We start from the raw sequence: 23,417 nt of genomic DNA, 5'->3' as shown, positions 1-23,417 counted from the left end.
GGGGTTGGGGTTTGAGGTAGATATCTTTTGGTTGATGTTGATATTTCCGTTGTTGGAAGGGTCACATTTGACACCTCCATCAAATTTATTGGAATAGGAGAAATTAGTGAATTATTGTCGTGGTTGTCTGTTGAAGGAACCTATGAAGTGATATTTTAAGGTGGATTAAAAGTTGAAGTAGTATTTCGTATATTAGAATTGATTAGGGGAGAGGTTTGAAACAAAGCGATTGGTCGCTGGATAAAAATATTTTGTAGCTAAAATTATCATGATTGACTACGATAAAAAAGGTATGGTTATATTATCTTGGGGTTCTATGTATACTTGACGCATAAAACTGAGTATGTGGCTATATTCAGGATTTGTACCTCCAATTCCCAAAAATGTTATTGGTGACATCAATTTCAGGCCTAGGTTCTGGAGAAGATTGTTCAATATTTCATGTGGTATTGTTGGACTAACATTAGATAAGAGAAGACGTTATAATTGGGTGATTAGTCTACGTGCTAGAAGTACTTCATTGTTTATTTGAATGGATCCTGTTTTATTGAGAAAATCATCAACTACAGCTTTACTGAAAAGGTAAATGCATACTCGGTTATTAGAGATTCTTTACGAATAAATAATATTTTTTGCTTGAACGAGTGGTCCTAGTTGTAATAGATAATCTTGCAATTTTGCGCCATTAATTGAACTGAAAATGAATGCTTGTTCTTTTAGTGGAAATTTTGGCCTAGTTTGTTGAGATTCAACAGTAGAGTACATTGGATTACTTTGAGAAGTGGTAGGAATTTCCATCATTTAATTTTACTTAAACACTTTGTTTGAATTATAATCATATTCAAGTACGGCTCTGATTTTAATTGTGGTTGATAAAAAACCAGTCCGGTGTTGTGTTGATATGATGATTTTATTTAGATCGATTTCCAAAGTATTATTATTTCAATCTAATTAATGTTCTTCTACTCGCGTTTTTAGGTCTTCGTATAGCACTAACTTTATTAAACAGGTATATCACTTTTAATAATTTACTATGGTGAAAATACTCGTATAAAATTGCGAATATATCGGAGCTGAAATTAAACACACTTTGCGGTTCGGAATCGGGTCCGGTTTTTTCTACGACATTGTTTTGTCAATAAGATGTTCATGTTTTACTTTAAATACTTCTAATAAAGACTGACATAAATGTTTAGTGATTCAAAGCAAGCGATATACGCATAATTTCAAATTTTAATATTTAATTATTGAAAAAAATGCACATGTGGGATTCTAATCCTGAGCGCCTGCGTGAAAGTAGGATATTCTTACCACTAAACCACCAAGCTTCGATAATTCTTTAGTGACAAGAGTGTATGCGATGTCTCAAATCATAGTGCAAATTATTCTTGATCAATAATATAATTTTGGATTAAAAAATTACTGCTAATTAAACTGTTTTTACTTACATTTTTGTTTTATTGCCTTTAAATCAGGTTTTACTTAATGCACAATTAAGAAAAATGGTAATGTTCGACGTTCGAATGAAGTCAACTAGCTCAAAAGCTAACGAATCTTTTGTGTTATTTTCCTGTTTTTAACGCACTCATCAATGTATAGTCCAGATTATATGGAAGACCAAATATTCAAGAAATAATATGAGGATCTAATATATTGTATGAAGACATCCAAACCAAACAGAGGATACTGAAAACAGAAGCTTTATCATACAAAATATTATGTTTGTTTTTTTTTAATAAAAATATTTGTTTAATTTTTTCTCATAAAAAATAGGTTTAATGTGCTCGCAATGCGATCAATGTATTACTCATAAAGCTTAACAAAATTGTCAAGCGTGTTTGTAAAAATAGTCTGCTGAGTTCTTCTAAAAAGTTAAACACATTTTCAGGGAGTTTAAAAATAATCGCCGGCGGGCTTTCCGTAAAAAGCTTATTATAAAGGTGAAAAATAACGAACAGAAAAATTCTATACTTTGTAAGTCTTTAATAGAGCTAGAAGAAGCACATGACTATTTTTGTTATTTTTTTTTGTGGGAATATCTTAGTGTAATATTAAAATCCAAATTGCTTCTTCAAAATATCTCAAATGAGGTTAATTTCAACGTTTGTTGATGGATTTTAATGTGAGGCTTCAGAAACATGTTCATTTATTTTAATACGAGCCAAATAAATTTATTGTTTAAAATTAACTTTTGGTTTTTAATTTTATAATTTATATTATATTTTTTAGAAGGTCGTGGTGAGAACAGTATTTTTACAAATAGTCATTATTTAAAAATATATCGATCAAACTTTGTCCTGTTTGATCAATATTCTGCCACCCATCGAAATCTATTCCAATATGTTTCTTGCACACAAAATTAGTTTAGTCATTAAAAAAGTATTAAAATGTGTAAAAAATAAGTGGTTTAAGTAAAAAAGGATGATTTAATATAATATAGTTTTTTTATGACACAGAAATATGGGCAATACTGAAAGTAATGTTACTAGTGGCGTCAAGAAACAAGCGGGAGCAGCACTTCAACCGATTTATAAGTTATGTGATCTTAAAGGTAAGCTTGAAGTTTTAGCAGAAACTCATTTTATACAAGTGGAATTGCAGCAGATGTTCAAAATGTTCTCCGTTTACTTCAATACAACAAGCAATGCGATCTTTAAAAACGTTGCAATACATTTTACATGATCCCTGACTGCTTAATTCTTCTTATCTCTGCGGTAATCTTATCTTTTGATTCCTAAATAGTACCAGGTTTTTTTTTAATCCACACCTTTCAATCTATATTCTGTAAAGCACATTATTTAGGTATTATCTAACCTCACCTGGATACTAAGGTGAAGGTCCATCATGTTACATCTTGGGCCATTGGTATTACCTAAAAGTTTAACTAGTGAAATTTCTAAATTAAAAAGCTAATATAAAATAGTTTCTTTATTTGGAAATAACCGAACCAACATAGGTATAACACTGTTTTCCGATAAATAGGGTCCAATTATTTTGTTGCCTATTATTCCAACCCATACATCCACTTTTTCTGGATACTGGGTATAGTATTCATGCATCCAACGGTGATTGTTACATGACCAGTTTATAACTCATAGTGGCCTCATCGTAAAACATAACATTATTAAAAAAAAATGGATCTTAACGTCTAGTACTCGAGTGTGGATGGCCTTCTAAGATGACACAAAGATCTAAACATTTGTCATCAGTTAATGCACTTTTTCTGCGTTATGATTTAGATAAATCTTTTACCGCTACAGTTCGGTAACCTTTAACCAACTCACTCACAGTATATCTTGTGCGAATTCGAATACAATGTGTCTTTCAATAAACATTAACAATAATGGTTTATCAAAACGTCAAATTTGCTATTGTTGCAGTCACAGCCATCAATGTACATATTATATTAACTTTTCAGGATCTCAAAAACCCTAAAATATACAGAGTAATCTATTCGAAATAACAAAGTTCATTATGTTTCCAGAAAAACAGAAAATCTGGCAACAATGTATATACTGCTATAAGATCGACCGTATTACCAAATTCTCACAGATCTAAATTTATATAAATCGTGCAAGCTGTTCTCGAGATAATAAAACTCACTCAGTGAAGACTTTCTTAAGGTATAAATCATAAAAGACTAAGTCCCACATCTGGGTTCATCCCAATTTATATTCTTTTAATCAGCGAAACAAACATTGCATTAGCATATTGCAATATATTATATAATTCAATTTTTAAATATCTAGAAGATAAAAATTAGGTTAAAAGTAACTAAAGATTCATGCAATTTTTACTATGAAGGTTCTCGCGTAGGTGTCTAAAAGTGTCAATGCTGATTTAAGTGTGTTAATATTTTAGATAAGGCTTTTGATGATCTAAATAAATCTGCCACAAGCTTAAGAATGCTGGAATCAGACTAGAAGTATTGGAATGAGAGGAGACGAGTTAGAAAAAAACAGTATGCACATATTATGCTTCGGACATGAATGCACACATTTTTTGCTTCATTTATAGTATAGCATATAATATTTACCCAAGATTATAAAAATATACGAATGTATACTTCTGCCTATATTCCTATCAACGTTATTTATAGCTGATCGGAATCGTGAACTGGTAATAAATCGATAATTTCTTCTTCTTCTTTCTTGATTTTAGATATTTTGCCTGTTTTCCCCACCTCTTTCGGGAACGGCCCAAGTGGCGATGTCCTACTAGTGACTTATTTTGGGCAATTCTGACCACTCTACATTCTCTCATTTTTTTGCATTTATTTTGATAATGAACCAAGTTTTTTTAAGGGTTCTCTTCGAAAATGGTTAGATTTTGGTCTGATTGAGGTCATAGGCCTCAATTTCCCCCAAAACTAATTATTTGATCAATCATACTAGATTAACTAAACTAGTATAATAACTAAAATAGTATCGAGACCTAGACAACATTTAATAATCAATGATATTGCTACAAAGCAACCACAAACGTTTGCTAAAACGTCATATTACATCAAGATAAAGCTTCACTTCACTATGCCGTTAGGGTGTGAGTTGTTTTACCACCGTTTTTGGTCAAGATAGATTGGTCGACGAAAACAGACACATTTGTCTCATAGATCTTCTGACTCCATTATATTTTTTATGGAGTTACTTAAAATCAAAATTGTATACAACTCGACCAGATACAATTAACGAATAAACCAAATTAATTTCTTTGATTTCCGAAGTATTGCTAAGAGATGTTGCAAAAACTCAAAATAAGTTGTGGTTCATAATTAAACTACAATTTATGTGTCAGTACGACTTATTAATTGTTAACTGCAATTGGTTACTTATCTTTAATCGTTAATTTAGTTGACTTTCATTAAAACAAAACTCAAATCAAATAAAAAATCCATTGCATTGTTTTAATACTAAATAAATTTTGTAACCGAAGAATTAAACACTTGTGATTAATATTTTAAAGGTTTTAAAAATGATGTATTACGTAACGTATAAAGTATAGTCTTTAATTTGACAACATTCGTCAAAGAAACACTATCCATGAGATATCAGATATCAATTTTTACTTGTCAATTCATTAATGACAGTGTCCCGTTTTACATTTTGGTAAGTCTTATATACTTTAGAATCTAGATAAAGGCAAGGGTTATATAGGTATAAGGCAATATAACTATTTTGGATGGGTTGGAGTCAATAATAGGGCTATTGGTTAACTATTTTTTTATTCTCGAGCTTTCAATTGTGTTTACAATTATTATCAAGAGCTAAAAAAGACAAAATACTTACAAGGTTGAACTAAAAAGAAAAAACAATTTTTGTTAACTTACCAAATAAAAATTAGTTTGGTAAGTAAAAATCACTGCTTACATCTTCAAAATATTTAATACAAAAATGTTTTAATCTAATAAATGTTTCTCCGAAAATTTTTTTATAATTTTGAAAACATTTTTTTAATATAAAAATAATTGAATTTATAAATAAGTTCAAATAGCAACCAATTACAAATAGCCTCAATGTCATAAATGCCAACATAAAATTTTTATTTTTGACAATTATATTGCCAAAAGTAAAATTTCGTTTAAACATTCTTTTTTGTTTAGTAACAAAAAGAAGAAGATTTATTCACCGTTGACAGATGTCTGAAAGAATGTGACAGATATATGGAGAATTAAATATGACATTTTACAAGTTTTATATATAAATCATAAAGAAAGAATATAATTATAAATTTTGCTTAAATTTTGAATTTCAGATCTTTTGTTTAAACTATTATCATTTTTGCTAATACAAACCATTTCCAAAAAAGTCCTTTTAAATTTATTACTTTCACTACATAAAATTTTAATGTTATCAAAATCCATAATATGGTCTTTATCGATTACATGTTCTGCCAAAGCACAAGATGGTTTTTTAATTCTGCAATCACTTTTGTGAGAAATAAATATATATATATATATATATATATATATATATATATATATATATATATATATATATATATATATATATATATATATATATATTCGTTTCGGCAGGAAACCCTTGCCTTTGTCTAGATTCTAAAAAAAAACGCAATGAAAGAGGAGAACGGTTGGTGCAGTTCTGCCAAGAGGAAATATTTGTAATTATGAATACATGGTTTTGTCTACCAAAACGTAGACTATATACTTGGAAGTCTCCAAGCGATCGAGGAGACAATATTGTAAGAAATCAAATTGATTATATAACAGTCAATGAGCGATTTAAAAACTGCATAAAATCGGTCAAGACTTACCCAGGTGCCGATATTCGGTCAGACCATACTCTACTATGCTCTACAATCACAGTTAAGCTAAAGAGTCTGTAAAAATCAGAAAACCTCCAAAATATCACTAGATGCACTCCAAGACCCATGCACTCTAAATAAGGTTTCTCAAGAAATTAACGACAAGTTCCACGAAATTAGACTAGAAGATACCAACAACATAAATGATTGCTGGGAACAAATGAAAACGACAATAACCACTGCATCTCGAGAAAATCTTCTAAGACGACCAACAGTTAAAAATGACTGGATGACACAAGACATCTTAGATCTAATGGACGTTCGGAGGCAGTATAAATCCATAAACAGAGAAAAATACAATGAAATACATAAAGAAATCCGAAAAAGAATTAAAGTAGCAAAAGACCGATGGTTACAAGAATCCTGTTTAGAAATTGAGAAACTGGAGCAACAACACGACAGCTTCCATTTGCATAAAAAACTAAAAGAATTAACAGGCAAAAGCAGAACTTATGGGCAAAATATATTACAAGACTCTGGTGGTAGAATTTTAAGTGATAAAAAAGAGCGCTGTACCGAATGGGAAAATTACATAATAGAATTATTTAACGATAACCAAAGAATCTACCAAGAAATAACATCTAACCGAGATACTGGCCCACCGATTCTAATCTCAGAAGTTCAGAAGGCTATCGACCAAGCGAAACGAAGGAAGGCTTCTGGTCCTGACGAAATACCTGCAGAATTGTTAAAACTATTAGATAATGAAAGTGTTGCGATTATCACATCTTTCTTTAATAAGATATACAGCAGCGGCAAATTACCAGACAACTGGTTAGAATCGATATTTATAACTATTCCCAAGAAAAAGAATGCCAGACAGAGTAGTGACTATCGACTTATCAGTTTAATGAATCACACGCTCAAAATTTTTATGAAAATATTGCATTGTCGCATATATAAACTTTGTGAGGGGATAACTTGTGATGAACAGTTTGGTTTCCGAAACGGTATGGGTACTCTAGAAGCTCTTTTTGCATGCGAATACTCTTACAAAAGAGCATTGAGTTTGAGAAAAATATTTACGTATGTTTTATAGATTTCGAAAAAGCCTTTGATAGAGTACCACATACATTATTATTTCAATGCTTAGACTTAGTTGGTCTGGACACGTATGACATTAGATTGCTTAAAAATCTTTACTACAATCAGACCGCTTGTGTTAAGGTGGACCAAGAAAGAGGTTTCAGCTAAAGTTTCTATTAAGCGTGGTGTCAGACAGGGATGTGTTATGTCACCGATGTTGTTTAATGCCTACACTGAACAAGTTTTTGAAATAGCGTTAAATAATCGCCGCAAAGGTGTTAAGATCGGTGGTGAAATTATTAACAACATCAGATACGCCGATGACACCGCAATAGTGGCAGAGGCAGAGATTCCTCGCACGGAAAAACTTTATTAACTGGCGTTCTGTATTATGCAGTAGAAGTCTGTCGTTGACCACACGTCTAAGAGTATTGAAGTTCTACGTCTGGTCCACTTTGTTCTATGGATGTGAAACCTGGACAACAAAAATAAAAAATCTTAACAAATTAGAAGCGTTTGAGTTATGGTGTTACCGTCGCATGCTCAGAATCCCGTGGACAGCACACATATCTAACGAACGCGAGCTAGAGACCGTGCACAAAGAGCGAGAATTGATCAACATCATCAAAATGAGAAAGGTCCAATACTTCGGTCATATAATGAGAGGACCTAAATATCGCTTACTCCGGTTAATCATTCAGGGCAAAATCGAAGGAAAACGTTGGGTCGGAAGAAAACAACTGTCCTGGCTGCGTAACATTAGACAATGGACAGGTCGAACGGTCGAGGAACTGTTTCATCTAGCTGCCGGCCGAGAATCATTTCATCAGCTTGTCAATATGACGATAGCCAACGCTTGAATACAAGCACGGCACACAAAGAAGAAGAAATCTTAAAACGGGACACTGTCATTAATGAATTGACAAGTAAAAATTAATATCTGATATCTCATGGTTTACTGTCATTAGTGTTAATTCTGTCGAATATATATAATATATATATATATTATTGTGATATTTAAAGTCTTGGTGCGCCAAGCAATAATTAGCTAATTAATTTTTTTGATTAATTAAAATTATTTAAATGATATGATTATGACTCTATCACAATTTTTAATTCTTTTATCTCAGGGTTAAATTCGTGCTTCAATATCTATGCTATTACATGTGAAAGGTAAGGTCCAGAGAATACCGGAATAATAAAAAACACATATGATCTAACACTATATATTGAAATAAAAATAATGAAATAATTCACACTCAAAAGTTTTCAATAAACAAATCTCATATAATGATTCTCAAAAATTTTGTTCTACGTACGAGAACAATCAAAATTAATGGTACAAACAATATTAATTGAAATCTCAAAATTCCGAACTATTCTAACTCTCCTAATCAAAATATTTATATCCCTTCTAAATTAAGTGTAGAAATTGTGTTATCAATAAAAGAAAAAACTGCAGAAAACAAAATATCTCTCTCTGATGATGAGTGGTCCAAATCCTTGTTCCTTGTAGACTATATTATCTCCTCTCAACCGCTCCCTATGTAATCAGCAATCTTACACAGATTGTTGCAAGTATATCGTCCTTAATGATCTCCTTCAAAAGCACAAATCATTCAAATTATGATAGCCTTTCTCCTCTCGATAAACTGAATCTCTCGTTGGCCCGAGTGAAAAATGACTCTTGGAATATCTTCTCTTTACGATAAACTGAATCTCTCGTTGGCCTGAACAGTGACTCTTGGAATATAAGTAGAGAAATATGACTTACAATATTTTGCTGCTTCAGCTTCTGTCAGATACACTAACTCCACAAAAACTCACTAACATTCAACACTACTGCTTGCTACATTTCAGGAACCGCCAGAGAACAATCACTGTTCCTCTTACAGATTTGGAAAACCAACTGCCTATATCTTTTCTCTCTCCTCAATCTCGCTAAACTTTTTCCTACATACTTATCCCACCTTTTTCAATCTCCGCCAATCAAAACTCGTCACAATTCCCCCATTTTTTCATTTCGATAACAAACAAATTTTTACCTATAATTATAAATTTCCTAAAACTTATTTACAAATAATATTTTTCTATAATTCTTAAAAACTAACAAAAACCTCTTTCTATAATCCCTTCTATTGTCTTTAATCACTGCATTAATGTATTTCAATTGTCTTTTGGATTTCACTTAAAATTATGCGGGTCATTCAAGTATAACAAAGAAATAATTTATGCAAAGCTTACATTTTGTTTAGTACAGGAAATCCAAGAATTTAATAACTTTCCTTCTCCGAAATGTTTGTTGGATATTATCCTACTTATCTGAATTATTTTAATGTTTTTGAACTTTGAAATATTTTTAAACAAACCAATATTTTTCTCGATTTTACATATCATAACAAATCCCCGCCATTTGATCTGCCGAAAACTCTTTGTTAAATTTTAAAAATGACAAAAGTTTTCTAGGATCAAATTATTTTACTATGTTATTAAAATCTACTTATGATACTGATAAATGTCGTGAATGTTAAAATACCCCGTATATTGCCTGTCTTTATACGGGATTGGATACATTTTCGTTTTAAATTTTTTCAAGTATTTTCCCTTAAAAGAAAGTTCATAATTTTTAGCCACTCGGTTTACTTCATTAACAAGATCTCCATGGTTTCCTAAAATCTTCTCTATTTTCTTTCCCCTGTTTTCTCCACAATTTATTTTTCTTTCATCCTCCTTTTGTTCACATGTGTTCACTGTCCATAATACTTCTTCACAAAATTCTGGATTCTCGTCCATCAGTGCCATTTTTTCTTCTGTTTTCTTTTTATCCTCTAATTCCCTTTGGTATTCCGAGCACCATGTTTCTATTCCTTTCATTTCTCTGATGATACCTTCTTTTTCTTCCTGCTTCCATTCTGTTTTATCGTCGGTTGCCAACAATTCTTCTGTACCTTCTATTTCCTGTTTTTCTCTGGTCTCCATCTTATTTTCCTGCTTTCTTTTCGAACTCTTCTTCTTTTTCTTCCTTCTCTTTTTCTTTTCTGTTAGATCTTGTTCTTGTACTTTCGGTTTATCCTCTACAGTCATATCGATTTCTTTGCGTTTTTCCTGTGCATTGATCCTTCCAGAATTTGTTTTCCTATCTGTTTGCTTTTCTTCTCCTGTGTTGTCTGGTTCTGCTCTGATTTCCAGTTTATTTTCCGAAAAATTTATGGTGATATCTTTTTTCCTCAATTCATCAATTCCCGCTATCATATCATGATTTAAATCTTCAATCACCACACATTTCATAATATGGAATTTGTTTCCCACTCTTATCTGTACTCCCAAGCCTTCGTTTACTGTCGTCAAATTTTTATTGTTTGCACCCACTAAATCAACCCTAGGAATCTTATACACAAATCTGTCCAAATTTAATTCTTTTACTAGTTTTTTATTGATTAGCGATATCTCCGATCCAGGATCAATCACAATTTTAATCGCTTTATGTTTTATAAATGCATCTAAAAATATTAGATTAGAATTAGAAATTTGTCTGTCGTTTCCTATTGCTACATGATTCATTTCCCTTCTATTTTGTTGTTGGAAGCTCTGGTTATTTCTATCGTCCCTTTGTTCGTTAGTATTCCTATTCGGAGGATTTTGTGCATCTCTATTCCTGTTGTGATTTTCATATGTTCTCTGTTGTGTGTCATTCCTGTTATCGTAATTTTGTTGTCTATTGTAATTATTGTAATTTCTCGGCCTATATTCGTTTGTTGATCTGGGATGTCGGTTTCTCTGGTCATAATTTGATGAATACCTTCTTTCCGCTCCATTATATTGGTCATGTTGTCTTCTATTTCTCATTTCTTTTCTTTTCGCTTCTTTTAATTGAAGGAATTGGCACAAACTATCAATATCTTGATAGTTTCTCAAAATCACGTGATCTTCCAACGTTTCCTCAAAATGTCTGCTGATCATTTCTACCAGCTGTTCGATAGAATATTTGTATTCTAGATATTTTGAATTGTTATATATCTGCAAAGCATATCTTTCTTCAGATATTCCCATTTTTTCGTGATATTTTCCATTCTGTAGCTCTTGGTTGATTTCTCTCTGTTTATTTTTCCCCCAGAAATAGTTGAGAAATTTATTTTCAAAATCTGTCCAATTTTCAAACTCATCTTCCTTGCTTTCATACCATAACGCTGCTCCTTCTTTCAAATGGTTTCTAATTGTTTCTTTGCAATCGTCAAAATATCTAATATGTTGTAATTTGGTTTTCAAATTTTTGACAAACGGTACTGGGTGTGTTTTCCGAATATCCCCGCCAAATTGTATTTTCGCCTCGCTTGTTCCATGGATGATAACTTCTTTTCTCTTTACCCCTCTTAGTTCAGTTTCTGCCATTTGTTTTTCATTTTGCTTTAATCTTCTTTCTACTTCCTTCCTGTCTTCTTGTAGCGCATTTTCAAATTTTATTTCTAATCCCTCCAAATTATCTTTAATTCTCATTTCTTGTTCTTTCATATTATTTTTAATTTCATTAATCTCTTCTATTTGTTGTATCAGTTCTTTCTTTATCCCCTCAACACATCCTTTAGTTTCCTGTTCATAGTTTTCCAGACGCTGCTCTATATTGCTCATTGTTTGTTTTGTTTCCCGTTGGTTTTCTTCCATTGTTTGTTTTGTTTCATCCATTATGTGTTTTGTTTCCAGTTGATTTTTATCCATTTTTTGTGACTGGAGTTGCATTAGTTGTAATATTTTATCTATTCCTGATAGTTCTTTTCTCTCCTCAACTATTGTCACATTTCCTTCATTATCCGATACTTCTTCCAAAATTGTTTCATCTTCTCTGTTATCCTCCTTCCTTTCTTGCATTTTGCTTTGACTCCTTGTGGTCGACATGTTGTTTCTTTTCGTTACTGTTTTTGTCCCCGCCAAATGTGAAATTTTACAACACTCTATATGTTTCAGAACATGACAATATTTCTCCCCAAATGTATTAAATTTTCACGACAAATATCAAATATGCAATCAGTAAAATTCAAATAATTCAAAATAAATATCAAATGTACGATTGGTAAAGAAAATAAAATCAAATAATTCAATAGCAGTAAATATCCACTAACTACAATCAATCAATAAATCAAATTTATATTCCCTGGAAAAATTGTCAAAATACTTTCAAATTCAAATTCCCTCAATGTTATATGTTTTTATCTCTGGATCACCTGTACTTATTCCAGATCTCTTTCCCTTCCTTCAAATGTAAAGCTGCGATATTTTTAAGCCCCACGTTTTGGAAGCCAGTTATTGTGATATTTAAAGTCTTGGTGCGCCAAGCAATAATTAGCTAATTAATTTTTTTGATTAATTAAAATTATTTAAATGATATGATTATGACTCTATCACAATTTTTAATTCTTTTATCTCAGGGTTAAATTCGTGCTTCAATATCTATGCTATTACATGTGAAAGGTAAGGTCCAGAGAATACCGGAATAATAAAAAACACATATGATCTAACACTATATATTGAAATAAAAATAATGAAATAATTCACACTCAAAAGTTTTCAATAAACAAATCTCATATAATGATTCTCAAAAATTTTGTTCTACGTACGAGAACAATCAAAATTAATGGTACAAACAATATTAATTGAAATCTCAAAATTCCGAACTATTCTAACTCTCCTAATCAAAATATTTATATCCTTTCTAAATTAAGTGTAGAAATTGTGTTATCAATAAAAGAAAAAAACTGCAGAAAACAAAATATCTCTCTCTGATGATGAGTAGTCCAAATCCTTGTTCCTTGTAGACTATATTATCTCCTCTCAACCGCTCCCTATGTAATCAGCAATCTTACACAGATTGTTGCAAGTATATCGTCCTTAATGATCTCCTTCAAAAGCACAAATCATTCAAATTATGATAGCCTTTCTCCTCTCGATAAACTGAATCTCTCGTTGGCCCGAGTGAAAAATGACTCTTGGAATATCTTCTCTTTACGATAAACTGAATCTCTCGTTGGCCTGAACAGTGACTCTTGGAATATAAGTAGAGAAATATAACTTACAATATTTTGCTGCTTCAGCTTCTGTCAGATACACTAACTCCACAAAAACTCACTAACATTCAACACTACTGCTTGCTACATTTCAGGAACCGCCAGAGAACAATCACTGTTCCTCTTACAGATTTGGAAAACCAACTGCCTATATCTTTTCTCTCTCCTCAATCTCGCTAAACTTTTTCCTACATACTTATCCCACCTTTTTCAATCTCCGCCAATCAAAACTCGTCACAATTCCCCCATTTTTTCATTTTGATAACAAACAAATTTTTACCTATAATTATAAATTTCCTAAAACTTATTTACAAATAATATTTTTCTATAATTCTTAAAAACTAACAAAAACCTCTTTCTATAATCCCTTCTATTGTCTTTAATCACTGCATTAATGTATTTCAATTGTCTTTTGGATTTCACTTAAAATTATGCGGGTCATTCAAGTATAACAAAGAAATAATTTATGCAAAGCTTACATTTTGTTTAGTACAGGAAATCCAAGAATTTAATAACTTTCCTTCTCCGAAATGTTTGTTGGATATTATCCTACTTATCTGAATTATTTTAATGTTTTTGAACTTTGAAATATTTTTAAACAAACCAATATTTTTCTCGATTTTACATATCATAACAATATATATATATATATATATATATATATATATATATATATATATATATATATATATATATATATATATATATATATAAATATATATATATATATATATATATATAAATATATATATATATATATATATATATATATATATATATATATATATATATATATATATTAAACTTAGAGCTAAGATTAATATTATTATAAAAATTAATATTAAACTCACCAGTCTTCCGGGTTGAACCGCGTCGATATCCATTTTGCCGAGCTTTCGACATCCTCTCTGATGTCTTCTTCAGGGCTTCCGAGGTCTCAGTCTCCCGAGCCCCCAGACACTACTACACTCACTAGTCACTTCTAGTTCACTCACTAGTTCACTACGATAGGTAAAAGGTTTTGAGTGAACTAGAAGTGACTAGTGAGTGTAGTAGTGTCTGGGGGCTCGGGAGACTGAGACCTCGGAAGCCCTGAAGAAGACATCAGAGAGGATGTCGAAAGCTCGGCAAAATGGATATCGACGCGGTTCAACCCGGAAGACTGGTGAGTTTAACATTAATTTTTATAATAATATTAATCTTAGCTCTAAGTTTAATTGTACTAACCGCGGAAATCTTTCCGAACATATATATATATATATATATATATATATATATATATATATATATATATATGTATATATAATTTATATAATATTAAAACCTTTTTTAATTCCTGGGTTTGTCCGTCTCTTGTTAATCAAAATACTCAACTATTGTTTAAACGTTTCTACATTACATTACACAATTATATAAACATTACATTACACAATTATATTTCATGTTTACACTCTTTAGAAGTTTAACATGGAAACTTCTAATTATTAAAGTTTAAAGAAATGGCGTATGATTTGTGAACACCCTGTATTTAGAAATTCGATTTGGATATGATGAAAAAGAGGAAAAACTCAGAAAATATGAAGTTTTGACCTATGATACGTTATACAAATTTTATCTAGAATCTTACGCAAAATTTAAAAATGCAATAATATATAGGGTTTTCCATTTAAAATAACTAAGTTGCTGTTCGTTTCCGGTATAATCGGAATTTATATTTCTGTCAAAATATTTTTTTTAAGTTCGCCATAACTTGTAATCTCCATAAACCAATTTTCATGAATATCGTGTAAGTAGTTCCCGATATATTGATAGTGTAAGCTATCAATATATATATAGCTAGATATATAGCTAGATATATATATATATATATATATATATATATATATATATATATATATATATATATATAAATTAATTAAAACAATTGTAGGTGGTGGTCTTTTGGTTGAATTGATGAAGAGGGCTACACAGAATAAACAATATGCCGAAATTGATCATGCTATTAAAACTAAAGTAAGTATGTATATTAAAAAAGAAAAAAAATGGTATATTTTAAACGTCTCTGATTTGAGGTTGAACATTTTTTGTACAACAAGGGGGCTGGTCGATATATTCCAATATCTCAGTTGGTTCTGTTGAGAAATAAGGAAAGAGCTAGACACAAATTGGTAAGTAGTTGGTTAACTAATAAATTGAAACTATTTTTAACTATCATCATCATCATCATCATCATCATCATCATCATCATCATCATCATCATCATCCGTGGCTCTACAACGCATTGCCGTCACAACGTCTTTGCTTGCTCCAGAATCAGTTTCCATTCTTTCCCATTATTGGCTTTGACTTTTCAGTTTCACAATTGTAAATTTGATGGTATTAAAAGCAAATAAGCTATTTTTATTAATAACTATGTAATATTATTTATGTTTGTTGTAGTTGCCACAGCTAAGAACTATGGAAAATCCCGAAGACTTTGAAGTTAATGATGAAGGTCCCGAAGTTTCCGAAGAAGAATATCAAAAAAGTAATTATCATTTAATTTTTAGGCAAACATAAATGTTGATTTCATTGTAATAGCATTGTAATAGAAATTAGAAATTAGACAAATATATGTCTGAACTGTTAATATGAATGAGTCATATAAAATTAATTTTTTTCCAAGTATCAAAAACAAAATTTGTTTAATTTTTGTTTTGAGAACGTTTTCCGAAGTGGAAATCGAAACGTCAAAAATAAACTTATTTTAAAGTAAAATTTTGGTTTATTCCCGGTAAAAATAATAAATGCTATTAAGATGCCACAAAAAAAAGCTTAAGAATTTATAAATTTATTATAAATGTTATAACCCAAAGATAATTAAAAAAAAGAAACAAATAATTAAAAAAAATTATTCAAACAAAGCATAATACTACAAAAATATCTTTTCTCTGCAACAAAAAAAAAACACTTGGAAACATTTTCTGAGTTTTACCAGGTTGTGAATTTGTGATGCATAAATGAAACTTTTTATTAAGGACCATTAAAAAACATTACACATTTTAAATATCTAGCTAGTGGGATGATTTCGTTTTGTTACAAATTAATGATTCAATATAAAAATAAATAAATAAATTATATATATATATATATATATATATATATATATATATATATATATATATATATATATATATACATGTAAGCTATTTTTATGAATAACCATGAATATTATTTTTATTGTAGTTAAGTGTTCCTGCTTTTTATCGTCTCATTAAAAACTCAAAGATATTGAATCGTTACTGGGTTTGTGTGTACGGTAATTAGTAACCTACATTTTTCAATTTCTCATCATTAAGTTGATTTATGAATGAATTAAGTATATCATTGTAATATTTCACAGTAGTTAGTGTGTTTTTAAAAAATGGTATAGTACATCCACTAATAATTTTCCAACATAAACATGTTTCATTCTGGTATCAAAGAGGCCGCCTTTCAAATCAAGGTTGTCAGACATATTTCCTAAAATTCCTAAGGTTATATTTAAAAAATATTCTCTATTCCCTATTCGTTATTATTCAATTGCTAGTCAACGAACGACACTCTTAAAAAATAATATAAACGTATTCTCAAAAAATATATATATATAAATTAATTAACTAGGTAATAATATTTCCATGGACTCTTCACTAATGAATTAAAGCAACCGTGAACTTTGTATATATTACTTATATTCTAAGTAATTTTCGAATATTGGCAACATTGTAGTCTGGAAAGAATTTGAACGTTCGACGTTGCCCTGTTGGTGAATTTAGCGGTAATACTTTTATAGATATAATGATCGACTTTTAAGAAATCAGACAACTTATAATCCAAGTTCTCAAAAACGGTTTCAAGAATTGTATTATTTTTTTTCCAAATTTCATTGATTTTATACCTTACCCGGAAACATGAAAAATTGCAGATATATTAATAATGGTATTAAGGTTATATTCACTAATTTTAAACTCATGCATTATGGCAACAGCGCGAAGCGCAAAGCCGTAAATTCTAATGAACACCTGTTTGTCTGGGTATGTGACACCCTAAAATATTTCCTTTTGCAGAGGCGGAGGCTTATTATAAGGTATAGGTAATATAAGTTATAAGTAATATTATATTTTTCTAGGATGGCATTTTTTAAGATGCATCAACTTCTGTGTTATCAATAAATAATGACAATTATGTTAATGACAGCTCTGAATTAAAAAATAAAGATTTGCACGTACAATCCCAAAGAATAGTTTTAAATATGTATGAGTGTTTGAAAAAAGAAAATATTGGGATGGCTGATAATGCAATTGTTTCGAGAATTCATGTATTAAAAAAATCGGGTATAAGACGATATATACAATTATTAAATTAGGCACAGTTACAGATCATTCCTTAAAACGAAAGCGACCAAATAAAAAATTGGGTAGGATTGACACTGCTGCAAAAGACGTTATTCAGCGAACAGTTTACAATTGATAATGCAATTGTTTCGAGAATTCATGTATTAAAAAAATCGGGTATAAGACGATATATACAATTATTAAATTAGGCACAGTTACAGATCATTCCTTAAAACGAAAGCGACCAAATAAAAAATTGGGTAGGATTGACACTGCTGCAAAAGACGTTATTCAGCGAACAGTTTACAATTGATAATGCAATTGTTTCGAGAATTCATGTATTAAAAAAATCGGGTATAAGACGATATATACAATTATTAAATTAGGCACAGTTACAGATCATTCCTTAAAACGAAAGCGACCAAATAAAAAATTGGGCAGTTTACAATTTTTACAAAGAAAATAGAGTGCCTACTTTAGAACTGATTCGTGAAAAATTAAGAGATTTCCCTGAATATAATTATATATTCCGCCGAATTCAGTGATTGTTATGGATAATGTGTCGGATCATTCCCGCATATTAAATAAAATACCTAATAATAACACGAAAAAGGACGAAATTTTAAAATTTATGCAACTTAAAAACATCACTGTTCCTAAAAAGATTCCAGTAAAGAAAGAATTAATTAGAATGATCAAAAGTCGGAATTTTAAAAACGAATACGTTATTGACACCATTTGCAGCAGGCACGGCCATACTCTTTTGCGATTACCCTCATACTATTGCATTTTTAATCCAATTGAAATGGTTTGGGGTACCGTAAAAAAACGATTGCGAAAATATAATCAGTCACCAACATTAAGCGCAATGGCCATTGAGAATATTCGAGAAATAATTAGTGGCATTAATAGCGATGTGTGGAAAAATTGCGAAGCTCATGTTGTAAAAATAGAAAACGAATATCCTGTTTTACCGGCAATAGCATCAATAGTTATCCAACCTGGGAACGATTCGACTTCAGAAGACTCTGACGATTCTTTTCAGTCCTTCTAATTAATTTCTTTACAGCTATCGCGATGCATCTTGAACACTAGTATTCATTATTATACAGTGTGTCGCATTTAAGATGAAGACACCTCTATATATCAGCTACTAAAATACATACAGATTTGACATTTTGCACAGTCATACATGTTGATAGTGCACATTTTTTTAAGATAGTCATCTGAAATTTAAATTTTAAACGCGGCTTACTGCGAATCCACAAACAGGGTAAATTTTCGATATTTTGCTTCGCGTTAGAGAAATCGGAAAAACTTATTTGGAAAAGTTGTTCCACTTATTGTAACCGCACATACCAAATTTCATGACAAAATTCGCAATTTTAGTTTTTCAGTATTATTTGTAATCTCGATCCTAAATCTACAATTGGCTGTCTAAAGATGCATCTCGGGACAGCCAACTGTCCGTTTTAGAATCCTGACTACAATTGAAGAGCTTATTTCCAAAGTGTCTTACATCCATATAATGAAATCCATGAAATTACAGATTTTCATACAAATTTAAAATACAAATTATACAATTTTACAATTTTCATATGCACTTTTAAATGGTAAATAAGAAGTTGTTTTGGTACATATAACTTTATTCTAGACTTGAAGAAATCTATAAAGTTTAAAAAAAGAAAATTTAAAAAATCGAAATTTTGGATTTAAGACACTTTGGAAATAAGCTCTTCAATTATTGAAAAAAGTAAAAGTGCGAATTTTGACATAAAACTTTGTTATGTGGGGTTATAATAATATTTGGAACATCTTTTCCAAATAACTTTTTCAGATATCTCTAACTCGAAGCAAAATATTGAAGATTCACCCTGTTTGTGCATTAACAGTGGGCCGTGTTTAAATATTAAATTTCAGTTGACTATCTTAATTGCTGGATAGACAATCTTTTAAAATTTTCTGACAGAATGAGCCATTATTTACAGATAATTGTAAAAAAATATTATGGTTTATGTAAAAACTAAATAATAAGTCCAATATTCTTATAAATCACTAAAATTAACAAGCTTTAATTTGAAAGAATTAATTTGTTATTTATTCGATGTTGTGAGCCCGCTCCCATTTGAAAAAAAAAACTGATTCTGTCCTTTGAAGAGTCCTATTCAAAAATGCCCCGTTTAAACAAATCGAAGGTTGAAGGGTGCCGGACATTTTTGCCGGAAACAATTCAAATTCAAAAGATCACCTTTTTCTGCTACGGAAAATATTGCTCCGGTTTCTCACCAAAATCAATGTTGATACTTTAGTTTAGATACTCTTGAATCTCAAAAATACTCATTTACATATTTTTCAAGCCTCAAAAATGCATATTAGGTATCGCATTTTTCGGATTTTAAATCGCCTATATTTCCAAAACTAATAACTTTTGAGAAAAATGACATAGATCTCATTTAGAGGCACCCAAAAACCTAAAAAATATTTTTTGGAGCACAAAAGGTGATATTTTGAATTTGTTTAAAAAAATGTTTAAACAATTTCTGCCCAAAAATTGAGAAATTTTCCTGAATATAATTATGTAAAAATTAATAAAAATTATATGATTTTTCTTGAAATATGCGTTTGATAACTGATCCCTTTTCTTAATTTCCACGCCAATGGTCGGCATTGACATCAAAGAATCTCAAAAGCCGACGCTTGGCAAATTGACGATGGAAAAAGTATACCTGCTCAACAATTTGTACGATATTGACTATTCTCAGCCTTACACTATTCTCGGTGTTTTTTTATCTGTGCTCTGTTTATACCTAAAATCCTTTGAAAACATAAATAGTATATTGTTTTATTAGGAGTAAAAATAATATGTACTTTTTGTGGCAAGGCTACACGTTTGACGGATGATCGTAGCAAATCCGAAATTAAGCCGAGGCATAAAAGTCATTTTTACTCCGAATAGAACATTTTTTTTAAACGTCACAAATAATTTTTATGGTATTATAGTTACTTACGGTTAAATCACAGAATACACCACCCAACAAGAAGCGAAATGAAGGGCTTTTTCGCAATCCAAATTTGTGTGAGAATCCGCCATGTTCTAAATAGTTTATCTGTCAACCTATAAAAACTGAAGTTTGTTTACGTATTGAGAAGTATTATTTCGTGTGTGTCGTTTAATAAAATAAAACGGGTGTGGCAGTCCAGTGGGACTGCCGGTAGAAGTTATACTTCTATACACGCGTTCGTCTTTACAAATTTATATGGGAGTCAATCTGCACAATCATTACATTATGTAATGCTATAGGTAAGAGAGAGCAGAAAGAGAAAAAGAATTAGGTATACAGGTATATGGTGCATCGTTTGCTGTATATAAACATTTGACCTGTAATGGGAGTATAGTAAGTAAATGAAGGATTGAATCAATATTTTAATGAAAATATATATTTTTATTTTCATATGTGTATGAAAGTTGAATGCAAAAAAATTTTTTTACACATACTCTGCAGTAAAATTCATTGTTAATTTTGTTATTAATATAAAAATACAATATAATACACTGCCACATAATTCAATATTATAACACAATACAAATTAAAATGCAACATTCATAAGTATTTAAAAATGACAATATACATAACTTACACATATTTTTAATTTACCATGATAATAATATTAATAAAAAATAATAATATTAATAAATATTAAATATGTTTACAAAAGGAACATTTTTATTCTCGAGAGAGACAGAGAGAGAGAAAATATATCTTCTGTCTCTCTCTTAGCTATATCTTACATATGTAATGATTTTGCCGATTCACTCAATATACGAATACACACAAATTTCCAACGTCGAACGCGCGTATTGAAGTATAACTTCAAAAACGTTTGTGGAAGATAAAAATAAAAAACCAACAAAGTATATTACATTATATTTAATAAGACTAACGTGGGGTTTTTTTTTGGGGTTTATTGGGGTAGTGATGCGTCTCAAACAGCCTCTCCTACTCAAATGTCAACCTCACCTTCACGTTGATGAACCCTGTTATCACAAACGAGGCTCTGACGACCGAGTATCAGCGGTATATTTGTAACACCCGGAATTAAGGAAATGTAATTCCATTATGGGTAGTTGGTAGGAACTGGATGTGGATGTCGCCAGATGGGAACACTAAAAATGAAATTGACTACATACTAACAAATAAAAAGAACATTTTTGAAGACGTCACAGTAATAAACTCAATCTCTACTGGTAGTAATCACAGAATGATACGGGCTAAAATAAGTATTAAACACAAAAAAGATCGAAGACAATATTTACACTCTAAGAAGAAAGTCCACCCAGAAAAATTAAAGGAAAATAAAGAACAATACCAAAACAAATTAAGAACAGCTGAAGAGCTAAAAGACTCTAAAAACAGTCCACCTGATACAACGCAACAAAACCTGAAAAAGAAAATAATGAATGTAAACTCTGAAATATTACCCCCCATAACCGGAGAAGAAATGAAAAAAGCAATTAGAGATATGAAAAGAAATAAGGCTCCGGGAGACGATGAAATTCTAATTGAAATGTTAAAAGAAGGATTGGAAAAGATAAAAGACTACCTAAAAATACTTTTCAATAAATGTTTGTTTGAAGGACAAATACCGCAAGAGTGGAACAAGGCAAATACAATTCTGATATATAAGAAAGGAAATAGATCAAAATTAGCTAACTATAGACCAATATCTCTCTTGTCACAAATCTATAAAACTTTCACTAAGGTGATCACAACTAGACTAAACAAAAATTTGATGCATACCAACCAGTTGAACAAACAGGATTTAGAAAGGGGTACAGCACAACCGACCACCTTCACGCCCTTAAAATATTGATAGAAAAGACCAATGAATACAACCTTCCAATATACCTAGCGTTTGTTGACTATGAAAAAGCGTTTGACAGCATAGAACTATGGGCAGTAGAAGAAGCGCTAGTTAATTGCCGAATAGATTCACGGTACAGAATGTTAATCCACAATATATATCAAAACGCCACTATGAGAATTCAGCTAGACAGAGATTTGCAAAATCCATTAATTAGAATTTGTAGAGGTGTCAGACAAGGGGATACAATCTCACTCAAACTATTTACTCTGGCGTTGGAAGACATTTTTAAATCTACAGACTGCGACAATGAAGGGATTTGTATAAACGGGAAATATTTAAAGCATCTAAGATTGGCCGATGATGTACTCCTGATAGCAACAACTATGGAACAACTACGAATAATGATTTCAGACCTAGAAAAAACATCTCTTGAGAAAGGACTAAAAATGAATCTAAAGAAAACTAAAATAATGACTAATACAGAAGACAGATCAGTAATTACCATAGGTGGAACAAACATAGAACACGTCCAAGAATATATTTACTTAGGACAAGATATCAGAGTAGACAAAAGTAACCAGACTAAAGAAATAACCAGAAGAATAAGAATGGGGTGGGCTGCATTCGGAAAACTCTCATATACTATCAAAAACCAAAAAATACCTTTAAAATTAAGAACGAAGGTATTTAATGCATGCGTCCTACCTGTTCTGACATATGGTGCCCAGACGTAGACGTGTACCAAGAGCAACTTAGATAGAATAAAGAAAACTCAAAGAGCTATGGAAAGACA

General features: G+C 30.7%; 1 protein-coding gene across 1 annotated transcript in view; it reads left to right on the top strand.

The window, feature by feature from the left end:
- The first annotated feature begins 2,369 nt into the window (after window positions 1-2,369).
- Window positions 2,370-23,417, top strand: part of nan (transient receptor potential cation channel subfamily V member nanchung) — a 123,307-nt gene continuing 102,259 nt past the window's right edge. The window contains exons 1-4 of the mRNA XM_072545991.1: window positions 2,370-2,551; window positions 15,337-15,419; window positions 15,479-15,574; window positions 15,846-15,933. Coding sequence (XP_072402092.1) covers window positions 2,461-2,551; window positions 15,337-15,419; window positions 15,479-15,574; window positions 15,846-15,933 — 358 coding nt within the window. The 5' untranslated portion in view covers window positions 2,370-2,460. The remainder of the gene's footprint in view (window positions 2,552-15,336; window positions 15,420-15,478; window positions 15,575-15,845; window positions 15,934-23,417) is intronic.

The sequence above is a fragment of the Diabrotica undecimpunctata genome, chromosome 1 (genome assembly GCF_040954645.1).
Source record: "Diabrotica undecimpunctata isolate CICGRU chromosome 1, icDiaUnde3, whole genome shotgun sequence".
Taxonomy (NCBI): Eukaryota; Metazoa; Arthropoda; class Insecta; order Coleoptera; family Chrysomelidae; genus Diabrotica; species Diabrotica undecimpunctata.
Note: the sequence above shows the minus strand (reverse complement) of the source record. Positions and strands in the feature narration are given on the sequence as shown.